The sequence below is a fragment of the Puma concolor genome, chromosome D1, assembly GCF_028749965.1.
Source record: "Puma concolor isolate L17-30 chromosome D1, mPumCon1.1.hap2, whole genome shotgun sequence".
Classification (NCBI taxonomy): domain Eukaryota; kingdom Metazoa; phylum Chordata; class Mammalia; order Carnivora; family Felidae; genus Puma; species Puma concolor.
Window position 1 is genome coordinate 107,971,919 of NC_141676.1, and position 25,185 is coordinate 107,997,103.

At 40.2% G+C, this 25,185-nt stretch overlaps 1 protein-coding gene across 5 annotated transcripts in view; it reads left to right on the top strand.

Moving 5' to 3' along the window:
* ARHGAP20 (Rho GTPase activating protein 20) overlaps positions 1-25,185 on the top strand; it is a 128,954-nt gene that overhangs the window by 98,322 nt on the left and 5,447 nt on the right. For all 5 annotated transcript variants that reach the window (XM_086679165.1, XM_086679162.1, XM_086679163.1 and 2 more), the window contains 6 exons: positions 1,386-1,452; positions 3,916-4,104; positions 16,273-16,451; positions 17,787-17,948; positions 21,489-21,598; positions 24,093-24,282. In XM_086679165.1, coding sequence (XP_086535291.1) covers positions 1,386-1,452; positions 3,916-4,104; positions 16,273-16,451; positions 17,787-17,948; positions 21,489-21,598; positions 24,093-24,282 — 897 coding nt within the window. The remainder of the gene's footprint in view (positions 1-1,385; positions 1,453-3,915; positions 4,105-16,272; positions 16,452-17,786; positions 17,949-21,488; positions 21,599-24,092; positions 24,283-25,185) is intronic.

Here is a 25,185-nt window from a genome sequence, read left to right on the forward strand (position 1 = left end):
CTGCATTTCAATTCACTTGGACACAATGCTATCCTATGCCCCTAGGCACTCAGAGAAATCACAATTTAGGGTAAGAGATCTCATTTATTTTAGTCACATTTAATAATATACTTAAGATATGATTAGATTTATGTGCACTGGGTAAAGCTGGCGCCTCTGCATTGATTTTTAAGCTCATGTGTTTATATCTTGGAATAGTTTAAGGGAAGGGAAAGGAGATTGATTAGTGACAGGATTCATTTTACTTATGCTTTTCCTTTGAGAAAAGTGATCCATGTCCTGAGACCAAAAATATTCCTATTCATTATAATTAGGAATGGAGGCAATTTGGTTATGCTCTTCTAATGGGTTATTGCATATTTTCAGATACTACAAAAAAAAAATAAAGGATTTTTATCAGATTGCCTGCCGTCCCTATTTGCAATAAAATTTTTTAAGTTGAGAATGGGGAAGGAAGTGACAAATAGGGTAGAGGAGGGGGCCAGAAGTAATTCTCCACATCCAGGACCCTCTATTATAAAGTCAGAACGTTGATTTTTAATCCAAAGATAAAGGCAAGAATATTGAATATTGCCAGTCTCTTCTAGCTTCATTTAGAACATTTGTCCTTTATCCTGTCCTAGAGGATGCAGCAAAGTCTATTGAATTTGGTATTATTTCCTTCAAGTGAGATTTTTAGTATTGCTGGGCTCTAATTCTGCCCGTGAACAATTTCTTTGTGTTCTATGACTGGGCCTATTCTCTAGAATTCTTGTCCTTTCTGTATCCAGGACTGGACTTGCCCAAAATAAAACCAGTGTAGACTGTGCCAGCCACCTATCTCCTCAAAGCCTCTTGGTCATTCTCCTTCTGCTCAGAAACTGCTGAGCTAATACAGTCAGCCCTTGAGATTTCACTTTTTCATCACAGACACAGCATTGTTGTGGCTTTCTGGATAACGAGGATGTCTTTGCAGGGGCATGTTGGAGATTAAGTCCAGTATTTTCTGAGAAGTCCAGAGGCATGGCAGAAGTCAGGACTCTAATGAAGAGATCAGCCTTTTAGAAAACTAGGACATTTCTTTCTGCTTTGTAAAGGGGCTTATAATTTTACGTTCTGTGGGCTACCCATAACCATAAGGGCCTTCTTCCATTGCAGTCTATGGATCGCTGGTCATCACTAGGAAGAGAGGACAGGACTGCTGAGTCCTCTGCCAGGGATGAGACAGGAATATGGATTGTAGGAATTAGCATTGCCATCTTCAAAAACTGTATTCACCCCCATGAACTTGAACAGCATTTATATTGTCCCCATTTTTTCTCCAAACATAAAAATCCACCCCCAAAATATGTCCTTATTCAGTTACCAAACGTGACAGAATTATTGTTAATATTTTTATCTCCAAGGGCTCTGAGAGAGATTACCAGCTTTGGGTCAATTCTGGCAAAGAAGAGGCACCATACCCACTTATTGGTAAGTTTCTTCAAATATCTAAGATAGGATTGTGTTTTAATTATAATTCTAAGTGTCTATGAGAACTGGTCATGGAGTCCTGAATTTAAGTGCCATCAAATATTATATCTCATATAATATTTATTCATTCATTCAGTAAATACCTATCAACCATTTTCTAAGGGCTAGGCAAATAGTGTCTCTTCACTCAAGCAGTTAATGGTGTAGGTGAGAAGAGAAATGTAAGTTTCTCTTTGTTTTTTTTTTTTTTTTACTTTACAAACACCTATTTTGCAAACCTTTTTAAAATTTTTTCCATGAGAAAACAACATGTATTGGTATTCCTTTTCCCTATATATATTTTTCATCTTCAGTTCTTGAATTTCCTGTTCCCTTTCCTCCCTACTACATTGTCTCTGTGGAAGACCAGCTGTAATCCAGTCATGCCTCTTAGCTGATCAGTGAGTATTCAACACCTGCCCTAGGCATCCTAAAGAAAAGGAGAGTAAGCGAGCTACTACTTCAGTAACTTTGCTATTTCTCTAGACAGATTTTCCAGCATTTGTTCTGAGGAATTATTGGAAGTGAATAGGTTACATCTCACCTTGTTTTTAAACCATTTAGCTAAAAAAAAAAAAAAAAAAAATACTTCTTTTTTGTTTGTTTGTTTTGGGTGTTTTGTTTCTGTTTGTGTTTGTTTGCTTTGAGGAGGAGAGCAAGGGAAGGACAGAGAGAGAGGAAGAGAGAGAATCTTAAAACCCTGAGGTCATGACTTGAGCCAGAATCAAGAGTCAGATGCTTAACCACTGAGCCACGCAGGCACCCCCGCTAAAAATACTTCTTGATCAGTAAGGTCACCCAGTGTGGTTTAACAGAAATAGAGCAAATAAAATAAGGGACAGTATCTGTAACAGATCTTGAGACGATAACAGTAATAATTATAAGGATGATAATGATTTCTGCCAATAAAAAAAAAAAAAAGTGCTTACTAGCTGCCAGAAAGTGTGTAGAGCATATTATATGCATTATCTCATGTAATCCTTTCATTTACCTGGGTGATCACTGCTTTCTAATTCAGGATGTTTCAAGTGATCTGAATAATCTAAAACCAACATATTCTCAGACTTAAAGTAAAGCAACCTGTCATGCACATAGCTGAGGATAAAATTCACTGCATTTGTTTTCTTTTTTAATGGTGTCATTTTTGTAAAAATCAGCAATGAGGTTGTGATTAAAAATCAAATAAATAATTGTTTTAATAAAATCTATTGATTAAAACTATTCGGATGGTAGCTTTCAGGCTTAAAACAGCTTCAAGCTTGATTGCTAACTCGCACTAAATAAATAAATAAATAACCAACCAACCAACCAACCAACCATGGGACACGATTTAGCAGCGATTCTCCATTTTTATATTTCAGTGTGCCTTGGAAACTTCGGTTGTAGTGTAGCTGCTGGCTACTCGTTTTTTGGCCTTAATCCGTGGAAGCAGCTGTAGAGCTTGATATCATTGGAACATTGGTATTACATGCCTCTGCTGGATGGACAGGGAAGAGGTCACAGGGTGACATCCAGTGATAAATTAGAAATAGAAGAGAACTTATTCTCTGTACTTAAAAAAAAATAAAAATAAAAAAAGGCAGATCTACAGCACAGTGGAACTTGAAGGTTTCAGTGAAGGAAATGCAACCACCGAGAAGACTAAAGAGCAATCAGATGTCCAGGATTTAGTTTTTGTTTGCCATTTCCTCTTTGAATCCTGTTTCTGTGTTTCTAATACCCCGCAGTCTTCCTTCTGATTATTGCCTGTGAACACTACCCTCAGAGGGCAGCAGTGGGAGGAAAGCATAAATCACACAAACCAGTCTTAATGCTCTGAAGTAACTCTGATTATATAAGTAATAAGAAGTGATGAAATGTCTTTTTCAGACAGACATCTTGTGTTGAATAATAGTGATGCTTGAAATAGATAGTCCTTTGCTCTTACTATTTGAATAATATTAACCATTAAAGTTTACTTATTTGATCCTTATCGCTGTGTGATTTTTTAATCCATGGATTTAAGGGTGAGAGATGTCAAGGATTTGCTGAGGATTTACAGATACGGTTCGTGTTGAAGGAAAACTAGAATACCTTTAAATATTCTCAGAAGCGAACATAGGAAAAGTCAACATCATGCAACTCACAAGCTAATCTGTGCATTCCAAAGAAGATATTCTTTTAAGATTCTTTTCCCTTTGCTTTTTTTTCTCACCCCCCCCCGCCCCCCGCCCCCAACCACCTGCTTAAAACTACTTTGATAGGGCCACCTGCATTATGCTGTGGTCTCCAAGCGTAAGAGCGTGCATAGTGATCATTCAGTCAACAAAAGGATTCTTTATTCCCGAAGTCCCAGGAGCAAACTGCAGTGTGTTGTAGTATGTGGCACACATGTCCCCGGTGCCCGTCAGCCTGAAGTCTACATTGAGATTTTTCTCTGTGTAGGGCATGAATATCCCTATGGAATTAAAATGAGCCATCTTCGGGACACTGTGCTCCTGACACAGGGATCGAAGGACAGCAGCACGCCGTCCGGCCTCCAGGAGTCCTTCCTCATGGAGCAGCTGCCCCGAGAGCTGCAGTGCCAGTTCATCCTGAAGCCCAGCCGCCTGGCCACAGCCCAGCAGCTGAGCGGTGAGTTGCTTCTCCTCCTTCGTGGAGCCTGTTTTGAGCAAAAGTTTTTATTCTTGAAAAAAAGTCAGTACAAAGGCAGAGATCCAAACTTCCAGCCAGATGAGGTATTTTTTTTTCTTTTGAATTTGCTAAGTGTTTTGAAGGGAAAGATGGAGTTTTAGAAGATAATTTTATAAATCAGCAGTAGGCGTGTACTCAGCAGTTAGCAGAACAGGCTGTTCCTTCTGTCTTCACTGTGCTTTTCCCCTTTAACCTTCTGCTCGCTGCAGCGTCAGAGGCACCGGGCAGTGGCTCAGGTCCTCACTGCCTTCTTTGTACTGTAACACATCGCCCTGTGTGGTGCCCCTAACTGGTCACATGATAAGAGGGAGTCCGTCAGTGACGGGGCTCCGGAGACTGTGGATCTTGCTGTAGATAAGTATGTGAAGACTAAGGTCATCTGCATGGGAATCTCTCCCTAGTCTGCTAATCTAATCTGCATTCCCTGTCAACGTAGCCATCTCTTTCACTCACCCCATAATACTTTAGAATGATAAAAGTGATGTTGAACACATGAGGCCCGTTACTTACCCGAAACCATGTTTGAGCTTTAAGCCCTCAGTCTGAAAGCTAGGTTGTATGGGAAATAGAAGAAAATGCATCATACAGAAAGTGTGAGTGGGTGAGCAGAAAGTTGGTGCCGAATTTCTGTAGACACATTTGTCCCTTTGAACCAGCTGGGGGATCGGGTGAACACGGCGACTCTTCTGTGTGCATTCCCCCACACAGGCACGTGCCCCCTGTCCCTCTGTGGTGGTGACCAACCTCAGACTTTATACTCCACTGAAGCCCTCCATCGGGGGCTGCGCCATCTTGCCAGCACAGCTGTAAAAGCCTAACCTTGCGTGTGCACCGGCCACCTTCCCTCCTAGGATGGTAAATTGAGCTTTGGGGACTCCAAGGCTGTTTCCTCACACCTTTGGGCCATTTTGAAGGGGTATCATAGAGACGTCATAGTTTTCCATCCACTAAAATGTGAGCTCCGTGAAGGCAGGTATTGTGGTCTGTTTTGTTATTCTCAGCACCTGGAACAGTACTTGACATACCTACAAGTAAGTGCTCAATAAATATTTGTTGGTCTTTAAAGATGCAAAAGGAATGTCGCCTCTATAAGCTGAGAAGAATATTTCGCTCTTCTACCTTAATACTCAGGTTTTTCAAAATTATTTCTCTGTGTCCCTTGTCACTTTCATTAATTAGTTTGACCAATAATCAGGAGTCAAAAATCCTAAGGGTTTTACCCAGTTTTGCCAGCGACTTGCTTAATTAAATTGTAGGCACTCTGTGCTTATTAATCCTCTGTTTCTCCTAATTGGAAGTAAGGATAATTGTGGTTACAGCTATAAGAGGATCAGAGATGGAGTAATTATAGACCAATGGTGCCAACAAAGCTGGGCATCAGAATCACCTGTGCAACTAAAAAGTTACAGAGTTACGGTTGTACCAGTTCTGTATTTTTTAACACATAAGATTTAGAGCTACAGCTGCTTTGGAAACCACCAATTTAAATCAGGGTTCAGCAGATTTTTTCCGTAAAGGGCCAGATAGTAAACTTTGCAGGTCAACAAACAAAATTGAGGAAATTATGTAGCTACTCATGTGACAAGAGAGAAAACAAATCGCCACCCATTATTATTGACGATAATTAATATATAGTAATAATTGAGTACAATTTCATGTAATACAGGTCTAGTAATGAGAAGAATTGAATTCTTTTGGAGGAATAACCTTTTGCATAATTGGAGCACCAAGGTCATCATAATTGAATGCAAAATGTTCTGATCTGTAATGAGATTTTATATATTTTATCGTCTTTGAAAATATCTTTTCACATAGGTAGTTCCAAGTACTACTTTCATTCTACTAGCATATAATTTTAGTTGCATATATTCCCCTCTTCGAAGGCATTTGTAGAATTTTGATATTTGTCTTTGAGCATGTCACTGTAGATGAATCACTTCCAATTGAAGATGGGGCAGAAGCTTCTCAATGGCACAGTTAAAGGATCTTGGGAATCTGGAAATTTCCTTTGCACTTGCATTGAGGTTGGTAAAATAGCACTGCAACTGTAGTTGGAGCTCAGAAAATATATCTGTTACCAATGTGTGTGAGAATGGAGATCTTGCTTCTTTAACTTCTGATAGCACAAGAAGGGGAGAAACAGCTTGACGTTACTCGTGATGAAGTGTCAGTTGTTTTCAGAATGACACTTTCAGAAGTTTTATGTCTAAACACGTTTTTGCCTTGTAATTCATTAAGAAACATCATCCAATTTGCAGCAAAAACTAATTTCCAAAGCCAGTCACTACTAGAAAAAATCTTCCCTTTCATAAAAATTTCAATCTCAGCCGTGAGCTCAAATCTCACTATAAAACTTTACCCCTGGTGAGCCATTGAGCTGCTATGTGATAGCACAGGTCAGGCCAGTCAGCTTCTGTTTCTGACAGAAATTCACAGAAATGGCAATGGGTAAGTCCAGGAGAGCGAATGAAGTTTACTGTTGACTCTGCCGGTCCAGTAATCCATGATGGATGCAAATACTTCCCGTGCGGTACTGCTGATGAATTATACGCTGAATACCGCTGGATACTAAACACTTTACATTTTCACAAGCTTTGCAAATTTGTCAAATTACATCTTTTTTCTGGAATCTGAAGATTCCACTTGGGGTTGTACTGAATTATTATTAACTTTTCAAATTCTATGACAGCATTCTTACCTGTAGTTGTTCCTTGCAGACTGTTCAAGGCTGACGCCTCAGTCACTTCAAACGAGGCACTGACTTCTCAAATAAACAGCTGAACAGTATTGGTAACATCTGCCAACTAATCAAGAACCAAGGAAAGTCGCTCAAAATAATTTGCCTTGCTTTTTAGTTTCCTATTAATGTTACTCCGAATGTTCTCAACTATTCAAGCAGCTGTTCTCACCAAAAAGGCTAATATCCTCAAGTGTAGTTTCTGTGTACACATCTCTTTGTCAGCTGCAAGCATACAAAATTTAAGCAGCTGACCTCTGGTAAATGGCCTTACCTGCATCAATGAGCCGCTCAGAAACGGACATTTTTTGGAGCCTCATTTTTGTTTTTTTTTATTTTTGTGAAGAAATTCTGCAATGCTGAGATATTTCATTTAAATATTCCACATTTTTCTACTCATCACTTTCTTCTGAGTTGGGAATATTGTGCTGAGTTTCTAGTGTGATTATGTCAACATATAGTATATTCTTTTACCACAGCTGTTATATCCTTGCATGATTTATTGCAATAACGCAGTCATCCATACTGCTCTGTGCCTTAAAAGCTCAACACTAGACATGACAGGTAATAAAAAATTAAAATTTTACAGTATCATGATACCCAAGGCACTCAAAATATTATCCACATGTAAATGTGTCATTGCAGTTCGTTGTGTTGAGCAGCAGTGCAAAGCATCAGTGACAGCCCCACTGATGGCCTTTGTCACAACTACTAGGCTGCCATTGAGCATGACGTCAAAGCAGCCATGGACAGTACATAAATGAATGAATGTAGCTGTGTTCCAGCAAGAATTTCATATAATTTTTAGGTTTCACTGAATGTTGTTGTTCTTTTGATTTTTTTCAACTTTCAAAAATGTAAAGACCTTGAAAGCTGTCCAGAAAGAGATGTAAGGCCAGATTTGGCCCATGGAACATAGTTTGCTCCCTCAAATGTGGAATTTTGTCAAGTGCGTTTTCCGCATCTACTGAAATGATGATATGACTTTAACTCTTCCTTTTGGTGATGTGGTGTACCACATTGATTGATTTGCCAATGTTGAACCATCCTTGCATCCCTGGAATAAGTCAATAATGGTGTATGATCCTTCTAATGTATTGTTGACTTTGGTTTGCTAATGATATTCTTGAGAATTTTTGCATCATGTTCTTTAAGGATATTGGCCTGCAATTTTATTTTCTTGTGTCTTTGTCTGATTTTGATATCAGAGTAGTGCTGGCCTTACAAAATGAGTTTGACAGTGTCCTTCCTCTTCTATTTTGTGAAAGAGTTTGAGAGGGATTTGTATTCCTCTTTTCATACTTGGTAGAATTCACTAGTTAAGCAGTTTGGTCCTGGACTTTTGTTTGTGGGGAGGATTTTAATTACTGATACTATCACCTTACCAGTAACTGTCTGTTTAGATTTTATTTTTTTTCTTAATGGATTTTATTTTTATTTTTATTTGAGAGAGGGGGAGAGAGCATGTGAGAGTGTGGAAGGGGTAGAAGGGGAGATAGAATCCCAAGTAGGCTCCATGCCCAGTGCAGAGCCCAATACAGGGTCCTATCCCACAACTGTGAAATCATGACCTGAGCCAAAATCAAGAGTCGGATGCTCAACTGACTGAGCCACCCAGGCTCCCCTGGTCTGTTTAGATTTTCTGTTTCTTCCATTATTCAGGCTTGTAAGGTTGTATGTTTCTAGGATTTTATACATTTCTCCTAGGTTTTCCAATTTGTTGGTATGTAATTGTTCACAGTAGTCTCTCATGATCATTTGTATTTTTGTAATATCAGCTGTAAGCCTCCTATTTCATTTCCGATTTTATTTATTTGAGCCTTCTCTTTTTCTTGGTGAGCTAGCTTAAGATTTGTCAATTTTCTTTATCTTTTCAAAGAAGCAGCTCCTGGTTTCAATGATTTTTCTCTTGTCATTTTAGTCTTTGTTTCATTTATTGCTCCTCTGATCTTTGTTATTGCCTTTCTTCTGATAACTTTGGGCTTTGGTTGTTCTCCTTTTTCTAGTTCCTTGAGGTGTAAGGTTAGGTGGTTTATTTTAGATTTTCCTGTTTCTTGGCATAGGCATTTATTTCTACTAATTTCCCTCTTAGAACTGCTTTTGCTGCATCCCGTAAGTTTTGGTATGTGTTTTTTTTTGTTTTTTTTTTTTTTGACCCATGTTTTTCAGTAATTTTCAGTTTGTTTAATCTTCATGCATTTGAATTTTCCAGTTTTCTTTTTGTAACTGATTTCTAGTTTCATACCGTTGTGGTCAGAAAACATGCTTGAATGTGACTTCAGCTTCTTAAATTTGTTAAGACCACTTTTGTGGCCTAATATATGATCTCTCCTGGAGAGTTTTTCCATTTTCACTTGAGAAGAATGTGTATTCTGTTCTATTTGGATGGAGTGCTCTGCATGTATGTATGTGAAGTCCATCTGGTCTACCATGTCGTTTAAGGCTAGTATTTCTTTATTGATTTTTGGTCTGGATGGTCTATCCATTGATGTAAGTGGGGTATCCAGGTCCCCTACGATTATTATATTGCCATCTCTTTAATTCCACTAGGTCTGTTCACATTTGCTTTATATATTTATGTGCTCCTCTTTTAGGAGCACACAAATATTTACAATGTTATTTCCTCTGTGGATTGACCTCTTTATCATTATATAATGACTTTCTTTGTTTCTTATTTATAGACTTTGTTTTTAAAGTCTTGTCCATTGTGATATAAGTATAGCTTCTCCAGCTTTCTTTTGGTTTACATTTGCAGGGAATATCTTTTTCTATCACTTCATTTTCAGTCTGTATATGTCCTTAAGTCTGAAGCAAGTCTCTTGTAAGTAGCATATAGATGACTCTTATGTTTGTTTTTTTAATCCATTCAGCCACTCTGTGTCTTTTAATTGGAGCTTTTAGTACGTTTACATTTAAAGTCGTTATTCATAGGTATGTGCTTATTGCCATTTTGTTATTTGTTTTCTGGCTGTTTTGTAGTTCCTCTTTTCCTTTCTTCTTTTCAGCCTCTCTTCCTTTTGGTTTGATGGTGTTCTTTAGTGATGCCTTAGTTCCTTTCTCAATGTCTTTTGTGTATCTACTGTAGATTTTTGCTTGGTGGTTACCATGAGACTTACATACAACAGATTTATAACATTCTAGTTTAAGTTGATAGTAACTCAAGTTTCTAAAGCTCTGCATTTTTACTCTACCCTGCTGTGTTTTATGTTTTTGATGTCACATTTTACATCTTTTTATCTTGTGTAACCCGTAACTAATTATTATAGTTTGTTATTTTTACTACTCTTGTCTTTTAACCTTCATGTTAGCTTTATAAGTGATCAATCCACTATCTTATATGTTTATTTACCTTTACCATTGGGAGTTATATTTTTATATGTGTTATATTTTTATATGTTTTCAGCTTGAAAATGTCCCTTTAACTTTCTTGTAAGGCTGATTTAGTAGTGATGAACTCCTTTAGCTCTTACTTTTCTGGAAGACTATCTCTTCTTTAATTCTGAATGATAAGTTTCCTGTGTAGTATATTCTTCCTTGGAAATTTTTTTCTTTCAGCACTTTGAATATATCATGCTACTCCCTCTAGCCTGCAGAGTTTCTGCTGAAAAATCTAATAGTCTTATGGGGGTTCTCTTGTACATAACAAGTGATTTTTCTCCTGATGCTTTTAAGATTCCCTCCTGGTCTTTAAATTTTGGCATTTTAATTATTATGTGTTTTTGTGTGGGTCTCTTTGGATTCATCATATTTGGAACGCTCTAGGATTCCAGGGTGTGGATGTCTTTTTCTTTTCACAGCTTAGGGAAGTTTTTAGCCATTATTTCTTCAAATAAGTTTTCTGACCCTTTCTCTATTTCCTCTCCTTTTAGGAATCCTAAAATGCAAATATTAGTTTGCTTGATATTGTCCCACAAGTCCCTTTACCATCTTTAGTCTTTTTTTTTTTTTTTCATTCCTTTTTCTTTTTGCTGCTTAGATCAGGTGAGCACCTCTGCCTGGTCTTCACGTTCACTGATCCTTTCTTCTACTTCCTCTGGTCTGTTGTTGAACCCTTCTATTGTCTTTTGTTTTGTTTTGTTTTGTTTTAAGTTTGTTTATTTTGAGAGAGAGCAGGGGAGGGGCTCAGAGGGAGAGAGAGAATCCCAAGCAGGCTTCACACCAGCAGTATGGAGCCTGACACAGGGCTTGAACTCATCTACCATTAGATCATGACCTGAGCCAAAACCAAGAATCGGACGCTTAACTGACTGAGCCACCTAGGCTCCACTACTGTGTTTTTTTAGTTCAGTTATGGTACTCTTCAGCTCTGTGACTTCTGCTTAGAACTTTCCTGTATTTTCTGTCTCTTTGTTGAAGTTCTGTGTGTATCCATTCTTCTTCTGAGTTCAGTGAGAATCTAAATGGTCATTACTTTGAATTCTTTATCATTACTTACCTTCACTTCATTAATTTTTTTTTGAGGTTTTTTTCTTCTGTTTGTAATATCTTCCTGTGTTTCTTCATTTTGCTTAACTCTCTGTACAGGTTTCTATAGATTAAATTCTATACAGCTACTTCTCCCAGTCTTTAAGTGTCAGCCTTGTGTAGGAGATGAACCTTAACATTCACCCCTGCCCTGGCTCTTGGTTGTCTCTGAAACCTTTGTGATTGTCCAAGCAGCCTGTCTTACTGTCAATAGCTCCCAGTAGTTGAGGGTGTGCCAAGACCAGTCAGTGTTCCAAAGGGGGAGGATCTCACTCAGCACCTATATTTAAGCTGATTGGAAGCCATACCTCCAGGCAGCAGCTTTTAAAGAATGCAAATATATGTGGTCCTTTGGGACCACAAGCATACAACCTGCTGGTCCCTAAAGCCAGGCCATCTGAAGGTGTCCCCTGGGCAACAGTAGCAAAAGTCAGGGTTCCAGATAAAAGTATAAGCTTTCTGGGAGATACCGGTGATCTATAAAGAGGCAGAGGGGAAGTGCAAAAATGTATCCACCATCCTGTGTTCCCTGAGAATACCTTCATGGCCTCTAGATGTGTGCCAAATCGGAAGCTTGTCCCTAAAGCTGAATCTTCAGGACTGGCAAGTAGGCCTCGTTCACAGAAATGATGGGGGTGTGTTTCAGTCTGCTGTCTTCAGTGCTCTGGGTGTAATAGTCTACCAGGAACCATCTTTGATTCTTACAGTTTCATGAGACATAGGAATGCAAGTCACCGTGGCCTCCAGTACCAGGCAGTCATTGGGCATCCCCTGGGTGAAAGCCACAAAAACCTGTCAAAACTGGTCACCAGACATGTGTATCTCCAGGAGAGGAAGAGCATGAAAATGGCATCCACTGGCTGGAGCAAGGCAGACGGGGAGTGTAAAAACAGCACCTGCCCAAAAAAGTGGAAAAAAAGGAAAAGGAAAAAAAAGGGAGGGAGGGAGGGAGGAAGGAAGGAAGGAAGGAAGGAAGGAAGGAAGGAAGGAAGGAAGGAAGGAAGGAAGGAAAAGGCAAAGGGAAAGAAAAAGAAAAAGGAAGGGGGAAAAAATGGCACCTGCCAGCTTTAGTTAGGCAGAGGGAGAGCGTGGAAGATGATGCCCACCCGCTGGAACATAAGGATCATAAAGATGGCACCTGCTATAAAGGGAACTGTGTGTGTGTGTGTGTGTGTGTGTGTGTGTGTGTATGAAAAATGTATATACATGGTACCTGTTAGCTTTAGCAAGGCAGAGGAAGAGCAGGAAGCCTCCATCCCTATAGAGTGTCCCGGTGGGTCCCTAACCCTCAGACCAGTGTTCTAAAATTAGGAAATGAGTCCCTTACAGATAAAGTATGGGTGCTTTACAAAGAGCCGCTTCTGCACTGGGCAGTGGGGCCAGTGAATCTGCAGGTGGACATTTCAAAAGCCATTCCTCAGTTGGTTACCGCCCTGTGGGTATTGTGAGTGTAAGCCTTAGTGGTCTTCAAAACCACACATTTTGGGGACTCCTCTCTCAGGTGCCAGTCTTGAAAGCTGGGATGCCTCGTGTGTGGGGTATGAACGCTGCACTCCTCAGGGAGAAGCTCCAGATTTTGAATTTCCTCCCAACTGTGGATCACCATGTCAGTGGTAGAGTTTATGACAAGGTTGTACCTCAGCCTTTCCTACCCACTTTGATGTGGTTTCCCTCTTTTTCCCAGTATGAAGGCGTTTCTCCAGCCGTTTTTAGCTTTCTTTAGAGGAAGTTGTTCCATATCTAGCTGTAGACTCGTGTCCCTGTGGGAGGAGGTGAGTTTAGGACCTTCCTATATTTCCATCTTGCTAGATTTCTAACTAAGGGATCTTTTAAATTATTTTTCTGTAATAATTTATAAGCACAGACTTTTAAGAATTGTAATTTTTAACATTCAGATCCCTAATTTAAGCATGAAGAAACAATAGCTTGGACATTGCTGGGATTGTTCAGTAAAGCTCAATCTATTCAAATTTAGTTTGCTCTACAATTACATCTCCCTTATATTTTTTATAGCAATCGCATGTTTTTTCATCAGCCTTTGACGTTTAGAAAGTAAGAGCTATGCATTAAAATCTCTGCAAGAAAATAAACTTTAATGAAAATGTTTTTCTCTCGGTCCCAGAGTGAACATGAACTCTAAAACTGAATGTTGTACATAACAAAAGGCATGGCCGCAGCTGAAAGTATTTATAATGAAGTACAGGACTCCATTTCTGCTTTATCCTCTGTCAACACTCATAGGATAGCTGGGTATATAACTTCATGGTGAAGCATTTTTCCTAAATGTTGGAAAGCTAAAAAGTTAAATAAATCTGAGAGTTTTAGAAGTAACGAAAACAGGTTAAATGCAAGGAAAGTACACTGAGTACAACTACTCAACATATATGAACATACATATTAAACAAACATTTGCAGATTGACATTGGTAAACACAGGACCCCCCCCCCCCCCCGCCCCTTCCTGAGTTTAAGGATGGGTTTGGTTTCCTTTTCTGTTTCTTTAAAATGGTGAAGGTTGGGAATGTCAAGGCAGGAAGTGCTCTAGTTAAGCAGAGTCTGGTATTCCTTTCTGTCTGCACATTCCCAAAGGGTGTTTCACTAAATGGATAATGGAAAGAGGAGGGGGTCCTCTTTCTGGGGAGGAGGTGGAGGACTTTGCAGTTTTAATCAAAACTGCTGTGGCCCATACCCTTGTAAAGCAGTACTTTAACATCCATTTAATCCTCTTGACAAGGCTTTGAGTTGTAGGTCATAAGGTTAAGTAACTTGCCCAAATAAATATCTGAACCAGGAGTCTCCCTGGGCTCCTGATTCCAGAGCCACAGACCTTCGCACCTGGATATCTGTACACTGATGAGGCACTTACTGTATTCTAAGGAAGACAACGGTGGATGATGGTCTGAGGCCATTTGGTAAGAAGTCACTTGTATGATTGTCTTCCCACAGTTGGCTTTTGTGGTATTTGGTTTTAAGTTGGTTTTTCTGAGGACATAATAGCCGAAAAATATAAAACTCTTCTAGAAAACACATTTGAAATTAGTTATTTGACACTTACGACCTTTTCCACCCTGAAAGGACAGTCCCCTTTAAATGTCCCATTCTTAGGCAATGTTGAGCAGCTGACCATCCTCCGTGGTAGCTTGCTCGGCTGTGGTGCCCCGCGGCACAGTCGGGTGACTAATCGCCCTGCACTCTTCCTGGAGAAAATAGCGTCCGATGTTGTGTGGGCACCACCTGAGGGTTCTCCCGCCTCAGACCTCTGTTCTCTGAGTCTTCATCACAAGCCGTTTTGAATCTGCCTCACACGTGTGTGTCTGGTGGGCCAGCCAGAGATTAGGGCAGAACCTAGACACGATATCTGGGGCTCCCACTCTTCATTTTTCTCCTTTCTGGGATTCCCCAAACACACACACACTCCAGCTGCTGTGGTTCCCCCCATCTCCATTCTGTAGCTCTTCCAGCCAGCGAGAGTGCAGGTTTCCGCAGATTTCAGTGACCCTACCGCCCTGGAGCCTGTCCTCAGGCTAAAAGCTGTGAACCTGGGAAAGCTGTCTTGTGCCATCCCCTCTTGTAAGCGTCACACTTTTACTTACCCGCTGTCTTCTGGTCACTGTTTCCTGCCTTTAGGTAGGCTGTCGTATTTTAAAATTTCATCTAGAGTTTATCATTGTTACCAATGTGTAATGTGCTGGGGTTGGGGAACCGCAGTGGAGGGGTCCAAAGGAACGTTAGAGAGCTGTCTTTTTATGTATCGGATCGTGTGCAAATCCATCAACTTTCAGGTTAAAATTAGATACAGATGACATCAAAAATGTTTTAGCGCTATGACCTCACAGTCATGATTCACTGTCGACCTTTCTTCTGCCTGTTTTGTTCACGCTGTCCCTTTCCGGCTAAATCTCTCAATTCAGTTACTGCTAGAGAATGATTTATTGAGTACTTACAGGGTGCGAGCCATGATGCCAGGTGCTCTTGTTGAAATTTTGTTCATTCAAAATCCAAATCAAATGCAAATGCCTCCAGGATCACTCCCTCCCCCTCAATGGGTAGATGTGCTTTACCATTCTTCTGAATGCCTTTGGTGCTTTGTCCTTCCCTTAGGAGATTTTGTTTATTAATATACTTGCTCCCCCCCACCACCACCAGACTTGTTCCCCCATTAGATCATCAACTTCACCTTGGCAAGGGCAAGTCTCACGCAAGTTTGCACCCATCTGTGCTGCCTTAAATATGCTTTTTAAAGTCAGGAACTAAAAAGATACCTTAGAAAAAGTCTTTGCAGTTGGAAAGAAGTGGGGGGAATGTACAGCATTAGCTTCCTGTCTTTGTTTTTAGCTGTAGAGAGGGGCATCAAGTAATAAAGCATCATTTATGTGTAAAGAACATCTGAATAAAGACAACTCTTGTTTTTTTTCCTTCTTCTCCATCCTCCTCCTCTTCTTCCTTCTTCCCCTTCTCATTTTCTCCCTTCTCCTTTTCCTTCCTCTTCCCTTCTGTTTCTCACCATTTAGTTGTGGTTTGGTTTAATCTTCAGCTTCTTTGTGTGCATGGTCTCATTTTAAAATGGTATGATATATGTGTACATATGAAACAATTTTTGCTTTAAGTTGTTATATTTCAATAAGGGAGGCTTTTCTTTGTCTTTGAAGGCCTAGTGTCAAAGCTCAAGTAAATAGACCAGTGATGTTCCAAAGTTGGGATGGAGAATAACCCAAATGTTTGATTTTTCCTTAATTTATAAAATGTTACAGTGAAATTTCTTTGATTGAATTATCAGTAACAAAGGACACCTGTAAGCATTTTTTTTCCTCTTTGAACCATAGTAATGAACATACTGTGAGTTGGAAACTATAAAAGTCAGGTTAAGTGAATAAAAGAGTTTTTCTCATAATCTCACTTCTTCCTTAGATTCAGGACAGAAGACATTTAAAAGGAGAAGGTCTCTCATAAACTGGGCCTTTTGGCGGGGGTCTAGCATTCATCTGGATAACTTGCCTGTGTCACCAACATCCCCTCTGCCGGGGCAGCTCTTTGGAGTTTCTCTGCCAAATATCTGTGAGAACGACAATCTGCCCAAACCTGTCTTGGTGAGTTTTGGCCTGTGACACTAACGGGAAACGAGAGCTCTGGGAGGGAAACTCTGTTCTTAAGTAGAAAAATTGTAGACACCCAAGGCTTTGGTTGAGAATATTATTACTTCATAGAATAAAGTCTGATTAAGCTCTTGCAGAATCATAAGGAACACATAATAGGGAGAGAGCGTGTCGGCTGCTGGTTCCAGGAAAAAGCCACACAAGTCTGCTCACCTAAACACAGTTCGCTCTGTAGGCAGAGTCCACGCTAGAGTCCCGTTAACCCTCACATTTCTCTCACGGTCTTTCTTGAACTCTGCGTTGTTCTGGAAGTTTGCTTTAGTCACCCTAGAAACAGAAACTACCCATTTTTGTACTTGTTAAAAATCTGGCGTGTGTCATATTTGTGCTTCAGGTGTTTACACATATACATCCTCTGGCATTTAGTTGCCTTCCATAAATAGAATGGGTCAGATGAAACCACTGAGTCTGTCCTGTCTCCTTGCTCTGTGAAATGATCACTGCAGGGACGCTGTGTTGAGTGTCCACTATCAAGATGCATAGCACTTACCCTGTATTGTGCACTCGTAACATGCCATACATTTCTCTAGCCGCTTTATGGGCTTATGCCTCACAGCAGAGTTAGCAGTTAGTATCACTACCCTGGCCCCCGCTTTACAAATTAAACAAAATAAAAGCTTCAAGTTTACCAGAGGTCACGCAGGTTTCTGGTCCCATGGATTGCCTGTCCCCAACACCCACCCTCCTTCCTACACTGCAAGCAGAGGAAATTTCTCTGCTAGAAAGCAAGCAAAATGAAGCATTGATCATGATGCAGTGGAGCGGGGAAAGCTTCCTGGAAGAGGTGATTTTTTTTCTTTGTAGCTGAATTTTAAAAGAATGACGTAAATACAGGAAGTAGAATAAGGAAGAAAGACAAGTGAGTGGAGAATGAGTCTGGCAAGGATATTTCCATATTCAGGGAAAGAGTCCGAATTAGAGAATAAAGGGCAAAGGGTAGTGAGGTAAGGAGAGAGAGACAAGTTTACAAGGGACCGTGAAGCAGTCAGAGAAATTTGATTTTCAAGCGGCTGGTTGTTGTTGGTTCATTGAAGAAAAGACAATGTCAGTGAAGTAAAATATTTTAGATGCTGCATATAGCAAGGAAAAAACAGGGGGAAAAGATTTAGAGATACCAAAAAACAAACAATTGAGTCCTTCTAGCAGCTCCTCCTTCACCACTCTTCCCCTGGGCCTTCCTCACCGCTGGCAGCCAGAGAGGGCAGGTATGTGTTCCCATGCTTGTATGTGTGAAGTGCCATTTTGGTTTTTTCCTTTGCTTCCTTATAGGATATGCTTTTCTTTCTTAATCAAAAAGGACCCCTCACAAAAGGTATCTTCCGACAGTCGGCCAATGTGAAATCCTGCAGAGAGTTAAAAGAGAAACTGAATTCTGGAGTTGAAGTACACCTAGACTGTGAATCTATTTTTGTGATAGCATCTGTCTTAAAGGTAGGAAAGGTTCTCCCTTCATCTATCCCTGCCATAGCTCTGGAGAAACATGACTGGTTCCTCCCATGACAACATTTTTCCCAGCTGCAAAGAACCGTAATAGATTTAGAATCTAAGAAGTGTTAAAAACACTTCACAAAGCCAACACTGGCCCTCAAAAGCCACTGCCAGCGAATTGGTGTGTCAGATGTGCTTGTATGTCTTCTCACTCCACCCCGCTCCCCCCATCACTGTGCTGCCCCATACCAAAAATAATAAAATTAAAAATCACCAAAATACGTGTGGCATATTTACCAAAATAAACATCCTGATTATGATGACTTCTTCACAGTCTCATTACCTTCCTAATAAAGGCAAATTTTCAAAAAGAAACCTGTATTAAACTTTGAAGCAGAGTTTATCATAATAAGCATTTGTCGAACAACAAAAACAAAAAATTTCTCCGAGACCGCTGAAAATCCCATTCACTTTTACAATCACCAAGCCTTCCCCTGTCCCCTAGTGCCTTTTTAAAGTGAAAGTGGAGTAGGAAAGACTCCGACATCTGGGTTTTTTATAAAACCCTTACTGCATTTGGCATTTGTTATGGTTCTTAGCCTTCACCCCATGGTTATTTAACTCACATCCATAGCTGAGTTAGAGCTCTTCTAGAATGTTTTCCTCCCCACATTCTTGAAAACGCCTCACATTTTTTGAACACCTAGAGTCAGAACCAGCTCGGAGCAGAGGCTTCAGCCGCAGCGACAGCCTCTGCAGCCCCGCCTCAGGCTCCCGTCTCCCAGCCCAACTGGAACTCAGCGGGGCCCCAGCCAGAGGCCAGGCGGGGAGGAAGACCCTTCCATGTCCCTCCTCCTGGTCAGCTGCTTGCTTCATGACTTTAGGAACAGTCACGTGTTTCCCGGCACATGAGCCGTGTCTGCTCTCAGCCCCTGCTGTAGGCTTTTGCAAAAAAGCATCACTCACAAAACCTGGAGAGCTGGAGCTAGGGTCATCTCATGTGCTTTGCACAGTTTGTCACTCCTCTTCACTCCTGAAATACAACACACGTATGTGTGGTGCGCTTAGCCAGGCGTGTGTGCGGGGTAGATAGGCACAAGGAATTTTCTTTTTCTTATCATGTAATTGGCTTTCTTCCATCTCTTAAGAGGTTAAAGCCTACGTTTTAGAAAATTTTCCTTACCATGCTGTTCTTCCTTCACAGCACCACACTTAAAATTTTGTGCTAAATTTTTGAGGCTTTTATCAAGAAATATGATTCTAGAGGAGTCAAATTGTATCTCCAATTGCAGAAATAACACTTGTACAAAAATAAGCAAAAGACAAATGATTGAAACATCTGGTTAAATGGGTTCCAAGTAATTGAAGTTTTATAATCACGTAACTGTGTTTTACTCTCATTTCTTCCAAGTGGTTGCAGGAAAGGAGATACTTTTTGCCAAAAGTTTTTCAACTTTTGGTTTGTTTTGTTTCTTGTGTTGAAGACTATTTGGAAGTGGTACTTAAGTTTTCCTTTATTTTTTACTTAGGCTGGTTTTGCTTAAATACAAGCTTAACTCTTTAAACTGTAATTGGAAGAAAATTGCTTGAGACACTGTAACTTTGATCCTTCGAACCTTTGAGGAAGAGTTCCCTTTTAATCCTAGAGAAATCTCATCTCAAATTAATTTGGGAGTTCTGCTGATGACCTGGGCTCTGCTCTTGGAGGGAAGGAGACTCATTGGAGGGCTGTGAGCTGGTGATTGTAATTCAGAACCAGCTCTCACATCCTTTCCCGGCTGTGATGGTGGTCGTATTTCGTAACTTGTTATGCCAGCTGTGCAGAGTTCATTGAGATGTTACAAGTTATTATCTTTCAAGTGTAGGTTTAAGATTTAATGATGTTTTTCTTCAAGACAGATCATAGGTATGTTTTCCACTGAGATTTAAAAAGAGAGCTATTGTCACTGCCCCACTTTGAAATAACAAAATTTGCCTCTTCTAAATCTGACTTTTAAAGTAGGTGCAGCAACTAAAATTAGTTTGGAATTATGAAAATTCAGTAGCTTTACCCAAAAGGAGATAACTGTCCTGTGATGACACATCTGAATTACACTTATGCAGGTGCACTTCTACGGAAGATGTAATAGAACAGAGAAAGACTTTGAAGCAATCTCTTCCTACTTGTTAGCCACTTTTTAAAAAATGTATAATAGGTAACATCACTACAAAGGGGTGTTTTAAATTATCTTAGAATCTCAAGTACAGTTAGTTGGCCTTCCTTTGCCAATATTTTCAATATTTGACCATGTGAAAACTAGCAACAGTTCAGTAATGACCTCTACTTTGTCTGGGACTGTGTGGCATTGCGGTGCACCAAGAAGAAGTTGAGGGTGTATCCATGCCCTGGAGGAGCTCATCCTGGGGAAGATGCACACCTAATCCCCTAAGTGTAACAATTAGATACCACAGCCTCCCTATCAGTGATAACAAACATGGCACGTGAGTAACATGTGTGCCTTCTGTAGGCACTTGGGTGAAGCTACTGACTTGGTTTTGCAGGCAGAGTTAAAATTGAAGTGTTGCTGACTTTGACCTTCTCTGTGTTGTTAGCGGGTGCTTGCAGGAGGCTCGTCAACCATGGGTGCAGTGCTGAGACATGAAATTGAGTTTTCTCTGCCTGAGGTTTATTGAGGTAGAGATCAGACTTTGCAAGCTTGGCCCTGTTAATGCCATGCCAAAAGCAACAGAGAGAGTTGGCCGGGAACAGAAATGAATATAGGACCAGGCCCAAATTTAATTTATTTTTAAGCTTTTTATAAACAAAAGTCAAACAACAAATACCTTTGGTCATATCCTACTCACATTATAGTCTGGTTTCACCACACCCAGCCCTGCCAGCAGTCTCAGCAGATGGGAGTCTCAAAGGTCAGAAAGGATGATGTACTAGGGACGTGCTTAGTGTCCCTAGGCATGTGGGTGCGGCCCCATGCTCCCAGAGCCCGGCCAGGCCTGGTCCAGCACGCTGTCTCCCCTCCTTCCCAAATGTGGGAAGGGAGTGCCAGGGGAAACTCTTAAGTACCTCTGGATGGAGCTGGGCTTTGTTTTCTTCACCTCTCTATCCCTAGCACCTCGAACAGCACCTGGCACACAGGAGCACATGTGTGTAGAGCGATAGGATGACGGACTATGGCGTTTTGAACCTCACAAATGTGTCAGTGCATTTCTTGGAACTGGAGATTTGAGAGGGAAGAAAAGGACTTGGGATGGTTTGCCAGACCCCTGTCACATGCTAACATGTATGCAAAGGAGACTTCAGCCCAAACAGGTTGTCCTTATCTTTCCCACTACAGTCCAGACTCCAATTTGCCTCTGCTTTTTGTTAGAAAAAATCAAAGCATGTGTTTCTTATGTGTGCACGACAGTAGAGTGGGCACAGAGCTCTGTATATTCCAAAGAAGGGAGGACTTAACTTTTCAACAAAACGCTTGCTTTCTGATTTCCCCAGTACATATTTAGCATGAGAATAATGATTTAAAATATTTATTTTTCCTCCTGTGTAAGGATTTTCTGCGAAATATTCCAGGAAGTATTTTTTCATCAGATCTCTATGATCATTGGGTCTGTGTAATGGATCAAGGAAATGATGAAGAGAAAATAAATACAATTCAAAGGTAATTCTTCTAATTTGGTCATGTCTCAAAAATACTTAAAAAATAACTTCTATCTTATAAGCTTGTCTATTCAAGTAATGATGACTAGCAAAGTCAGATCTATGAGGGCCAGTTTAAAAACAGATTTATGCTAACTGCTATCATTTATTATTGTTCTCCCCTAATCTTAGTCACATGGAATGCTTGACCATTGTACACCTCCTGTGTATCTGAATCTGATAGGAGCTGAAACCCATTAAACCAATAATACTGTAGACTCAATCTATGATCTGTGATCTTAATTTTGGTAAATATTTAACTAACCAGACAACTCCTCGTATATCTCATTCAGCAACTGAATTCACACAGAGAAAATTCCCTCCCCTCAAGGAACTCACTGTCTAGTAGAGTGGGTAGGTAAACCAAGAATCACAGTGTAGCATAATGGGTGCTATAAGAGAAATGTGAAAGAGGTATTGTGGGAGCACTGGAGAGAGACAGTTAATTGTTGAAAGTGTCACAGAAAAAGGGAGTTGCACAACCTTAGTCTTATCACAAAGAATGCATTGTCTTTTCTCCTGCGAAGAGAGGTTGCTGGCAGAACTCACAGCTGGTATTCCGATCGCTTCCTGCCCTTATAAGGGAATAGGAAAGAAGTGTCCAAAATGCAGTACTCCAGTTCTGTGAAAACCCAGGAATCCCAAAATCATTTATTTGCATTTGCTTGTTTAGTACAGTTTTTTTTTCCTTGAGCGGCTTTCAAATATGAATTATTACCTATCTACTGCTATTGATAGACATCTATCAGTAGAACATAGTACAACTTCTGATATGCTAGAAATCAAAGCCACATCACACATGCTATCTCTATGCTTCCATTATGGTTTGGTGAAAGTCATTCAGAGATCTTGAACATCAGCTTCTCTACTTCGTTGCCCATTGTCTAAAATTTTATATTCTACAAACTGTTAAAGGATGATTAAAAAAACAGTAAAATTAAGACTCCTACAAATATACGGGCGCTTGGGTGGTTCTGTTGGTTGGGCATCTGACTTCAGCTCAGGTCATGATCTCATGGTCCGTTCCATGAGTTCGAGCCCTGCATCAAGCTCTGTGCTGACAGCTCACAGCCTGGAGCCTGCTTCAGATGCTGTGTCGCCCTCTGTCTCTGCCTCGCCCCCCCCCCCCCCACTTGCACTCTGTCTCTCTCTCTCTCTCTCTGAAAAAATAAACACAAAATAAAATTTTTTTCAAGAAAGACTCCTACAAATATAAAATGAACACATGTGAAAATTTTTATTTAACTCTTTAATTAATGAGAGAACCAGTAAGATGTTACCATCAGTTCAAAGGAGATTTCAGACTACCACACCTATGTAGTTGAATCAGAAATGCTGAAATGAATTTACATATGAATGCAAAACTGGCTTTTTCTGCTGTAGTGTGAAGGGGAAGCAAATAAATCATTTGTCTCGCCACCAGACGGAATTGTCAAGTCCATAGACAAATGTTAGGTATACTGCTGTCAGTAATCTACAATTTACAGAATTATAAAATAGCTCAAAGGCATAGGGCCTCTGGGGAATCAGATAACCCAGAAGCTTATGCTAGACAATACCTTACTCTCCATTGAATACACTCAGCAATCTTTTGGTTTATTTCAATATTTTTGATAATTTGTCTGTACAAAACCATACTCAGTGTCAGTCCATCACACTTGAAGAAATGCCTCTGGGCTTTTTATGCAGCAGGAGTCAGATCGCCTTACTTTCTCTGCCAGGTTGCAGACTTCTGTTGGGGAAAAAACAACCATGAGTATCAACATATACATCTCTTTACCGGATAATAGTAAAAATAATTTTCAGTGAGTGATAATCTTAAGATCCCTGATCAATTACAAAATAGAAACAGTAGGAAATGTACTAGTATAAGCTTGACTTATATATGTGAAAGTGATACCAATGAGATAAAGATATTTGGGATGAAATCTGGCCTTGGAAGCTGGTGGAACAGAGCGTCAGCTCTAGATGGATCTCAAAGTCTTAGTAGTGAAGGTTTGGGCTCTTACCAAGGGACTGCATTCCTGTGTTGCTACTTGGAAATAAAGAACCACTAAAATTTAAGTGTTTAATTTCATCAAAAAGCTCTTGGGAGGTGGGGGGTTGGTTGAGAATATCCTGAAACATTACAGCATCTGCCTGAGTTAAAACACATTGTACTAATTTCAGGTACATATTTCAGGCAGCATTTTTTTACAGGCTGTTTTTCTGCATTCTTTTACATCTTTGCTGGGTTGTGAAGACAGTGTACGGAATAAATAAATGAATCCCCAGTGTGTATTCGCATTCTCTGTGTACAGGTAGCCCTTACTTTGCATGTGCGATGTTATCTGAAACCCCACGTATCTGAACCGGGTTCTTGCTTTGCGTGGTTCCCTGTGAAAACCCAGGGTTGCCAATCGACGCAAGCTTCTTATGGAATGTCTTTATTAAAGAGTGCATTTTTCTGTCTTTAGGCTATTAGACCAGCTCCCGAGAGCCAATGTTGTTCTCCTAAGGTATCTTTTTGGGATATTACACAACATTGAGCAGTGTTCCTCGTCCAATCAGATGACTGCATTCAATTTAGCGGTGTGTATAGCTCCAAGCATTCTGTGGCCTCCTACTTCCTGCAGCCCAGAACTAGAAAATGAATTTACAAAAAAGGTAATGAGGTTTCTCATTTTTATGCCCTGGGGGATTGAGTCCCCATCTCGAACCTAAAATTCAGGGTGTTAATTCTGAAACACATTTTCTTAAATAACTTAAATACACCTCCTTAGAAATTTGAGTGCATTGAGTGTTTTATACCTATGTTTTATACCTACCTACCTATCCTGATAGATTATAGAAAGGTGATCTCTTAAGCAAAAAAGTGATAGCAGTTGGGTTACTTCTCTTTTCCCTTTAAGGAGGCAAAAACGCCATGACCGACTTCACCCTTAGAGTCATAAGAAAGCAATTGATATATTTTAGTATAGGAAAAAGGACTTTGGACTTAGATAAGCCAAGATTCATTCCTCAGCCCCACCACTTGCCAGATGTACAATCTTGGGTGAAATTAATTACATTGATCCAGTTTCCTCATCTAAAAAATGGAGGTAGTGATACTACCTAGTTCAAGTATCTGAAATCATACTCCTCTAGCGCCTGGTAGTTAACATGGGGCTTAGGGATATTGATTCCCGTTGCTCCCAACATTCTGCCTGCTCCTTTGCCTTGTCTCTTGGGGCAAGGAAGCTAAGGAAAGGTTCCAGTACATCCCAGTGGAGGTGCAAAGCTCTCCAGTAAAATCTTACCTCTTCCCCAAGCTCCTCCAGGGAGCCTAAGGGAGGGAAATGCCTAGGTAGAGACTAGTGAGGCAGAATGCAGGGGTTCTCTAGCTGTCTCTCTACTTTACAAGAAACCCACAGAGGATGCATAATTCCCACACTTCTGACAACTGCCTTTTACATAGGAAATACATTTCATAAGTCTTTATCTAATAATGATACTTCGTGAATTTTAATGAAGTTTATTGCTTCACCCCAAATGCCCTATGAAGAATGCTTTAAGTTACCCTAATTTTAA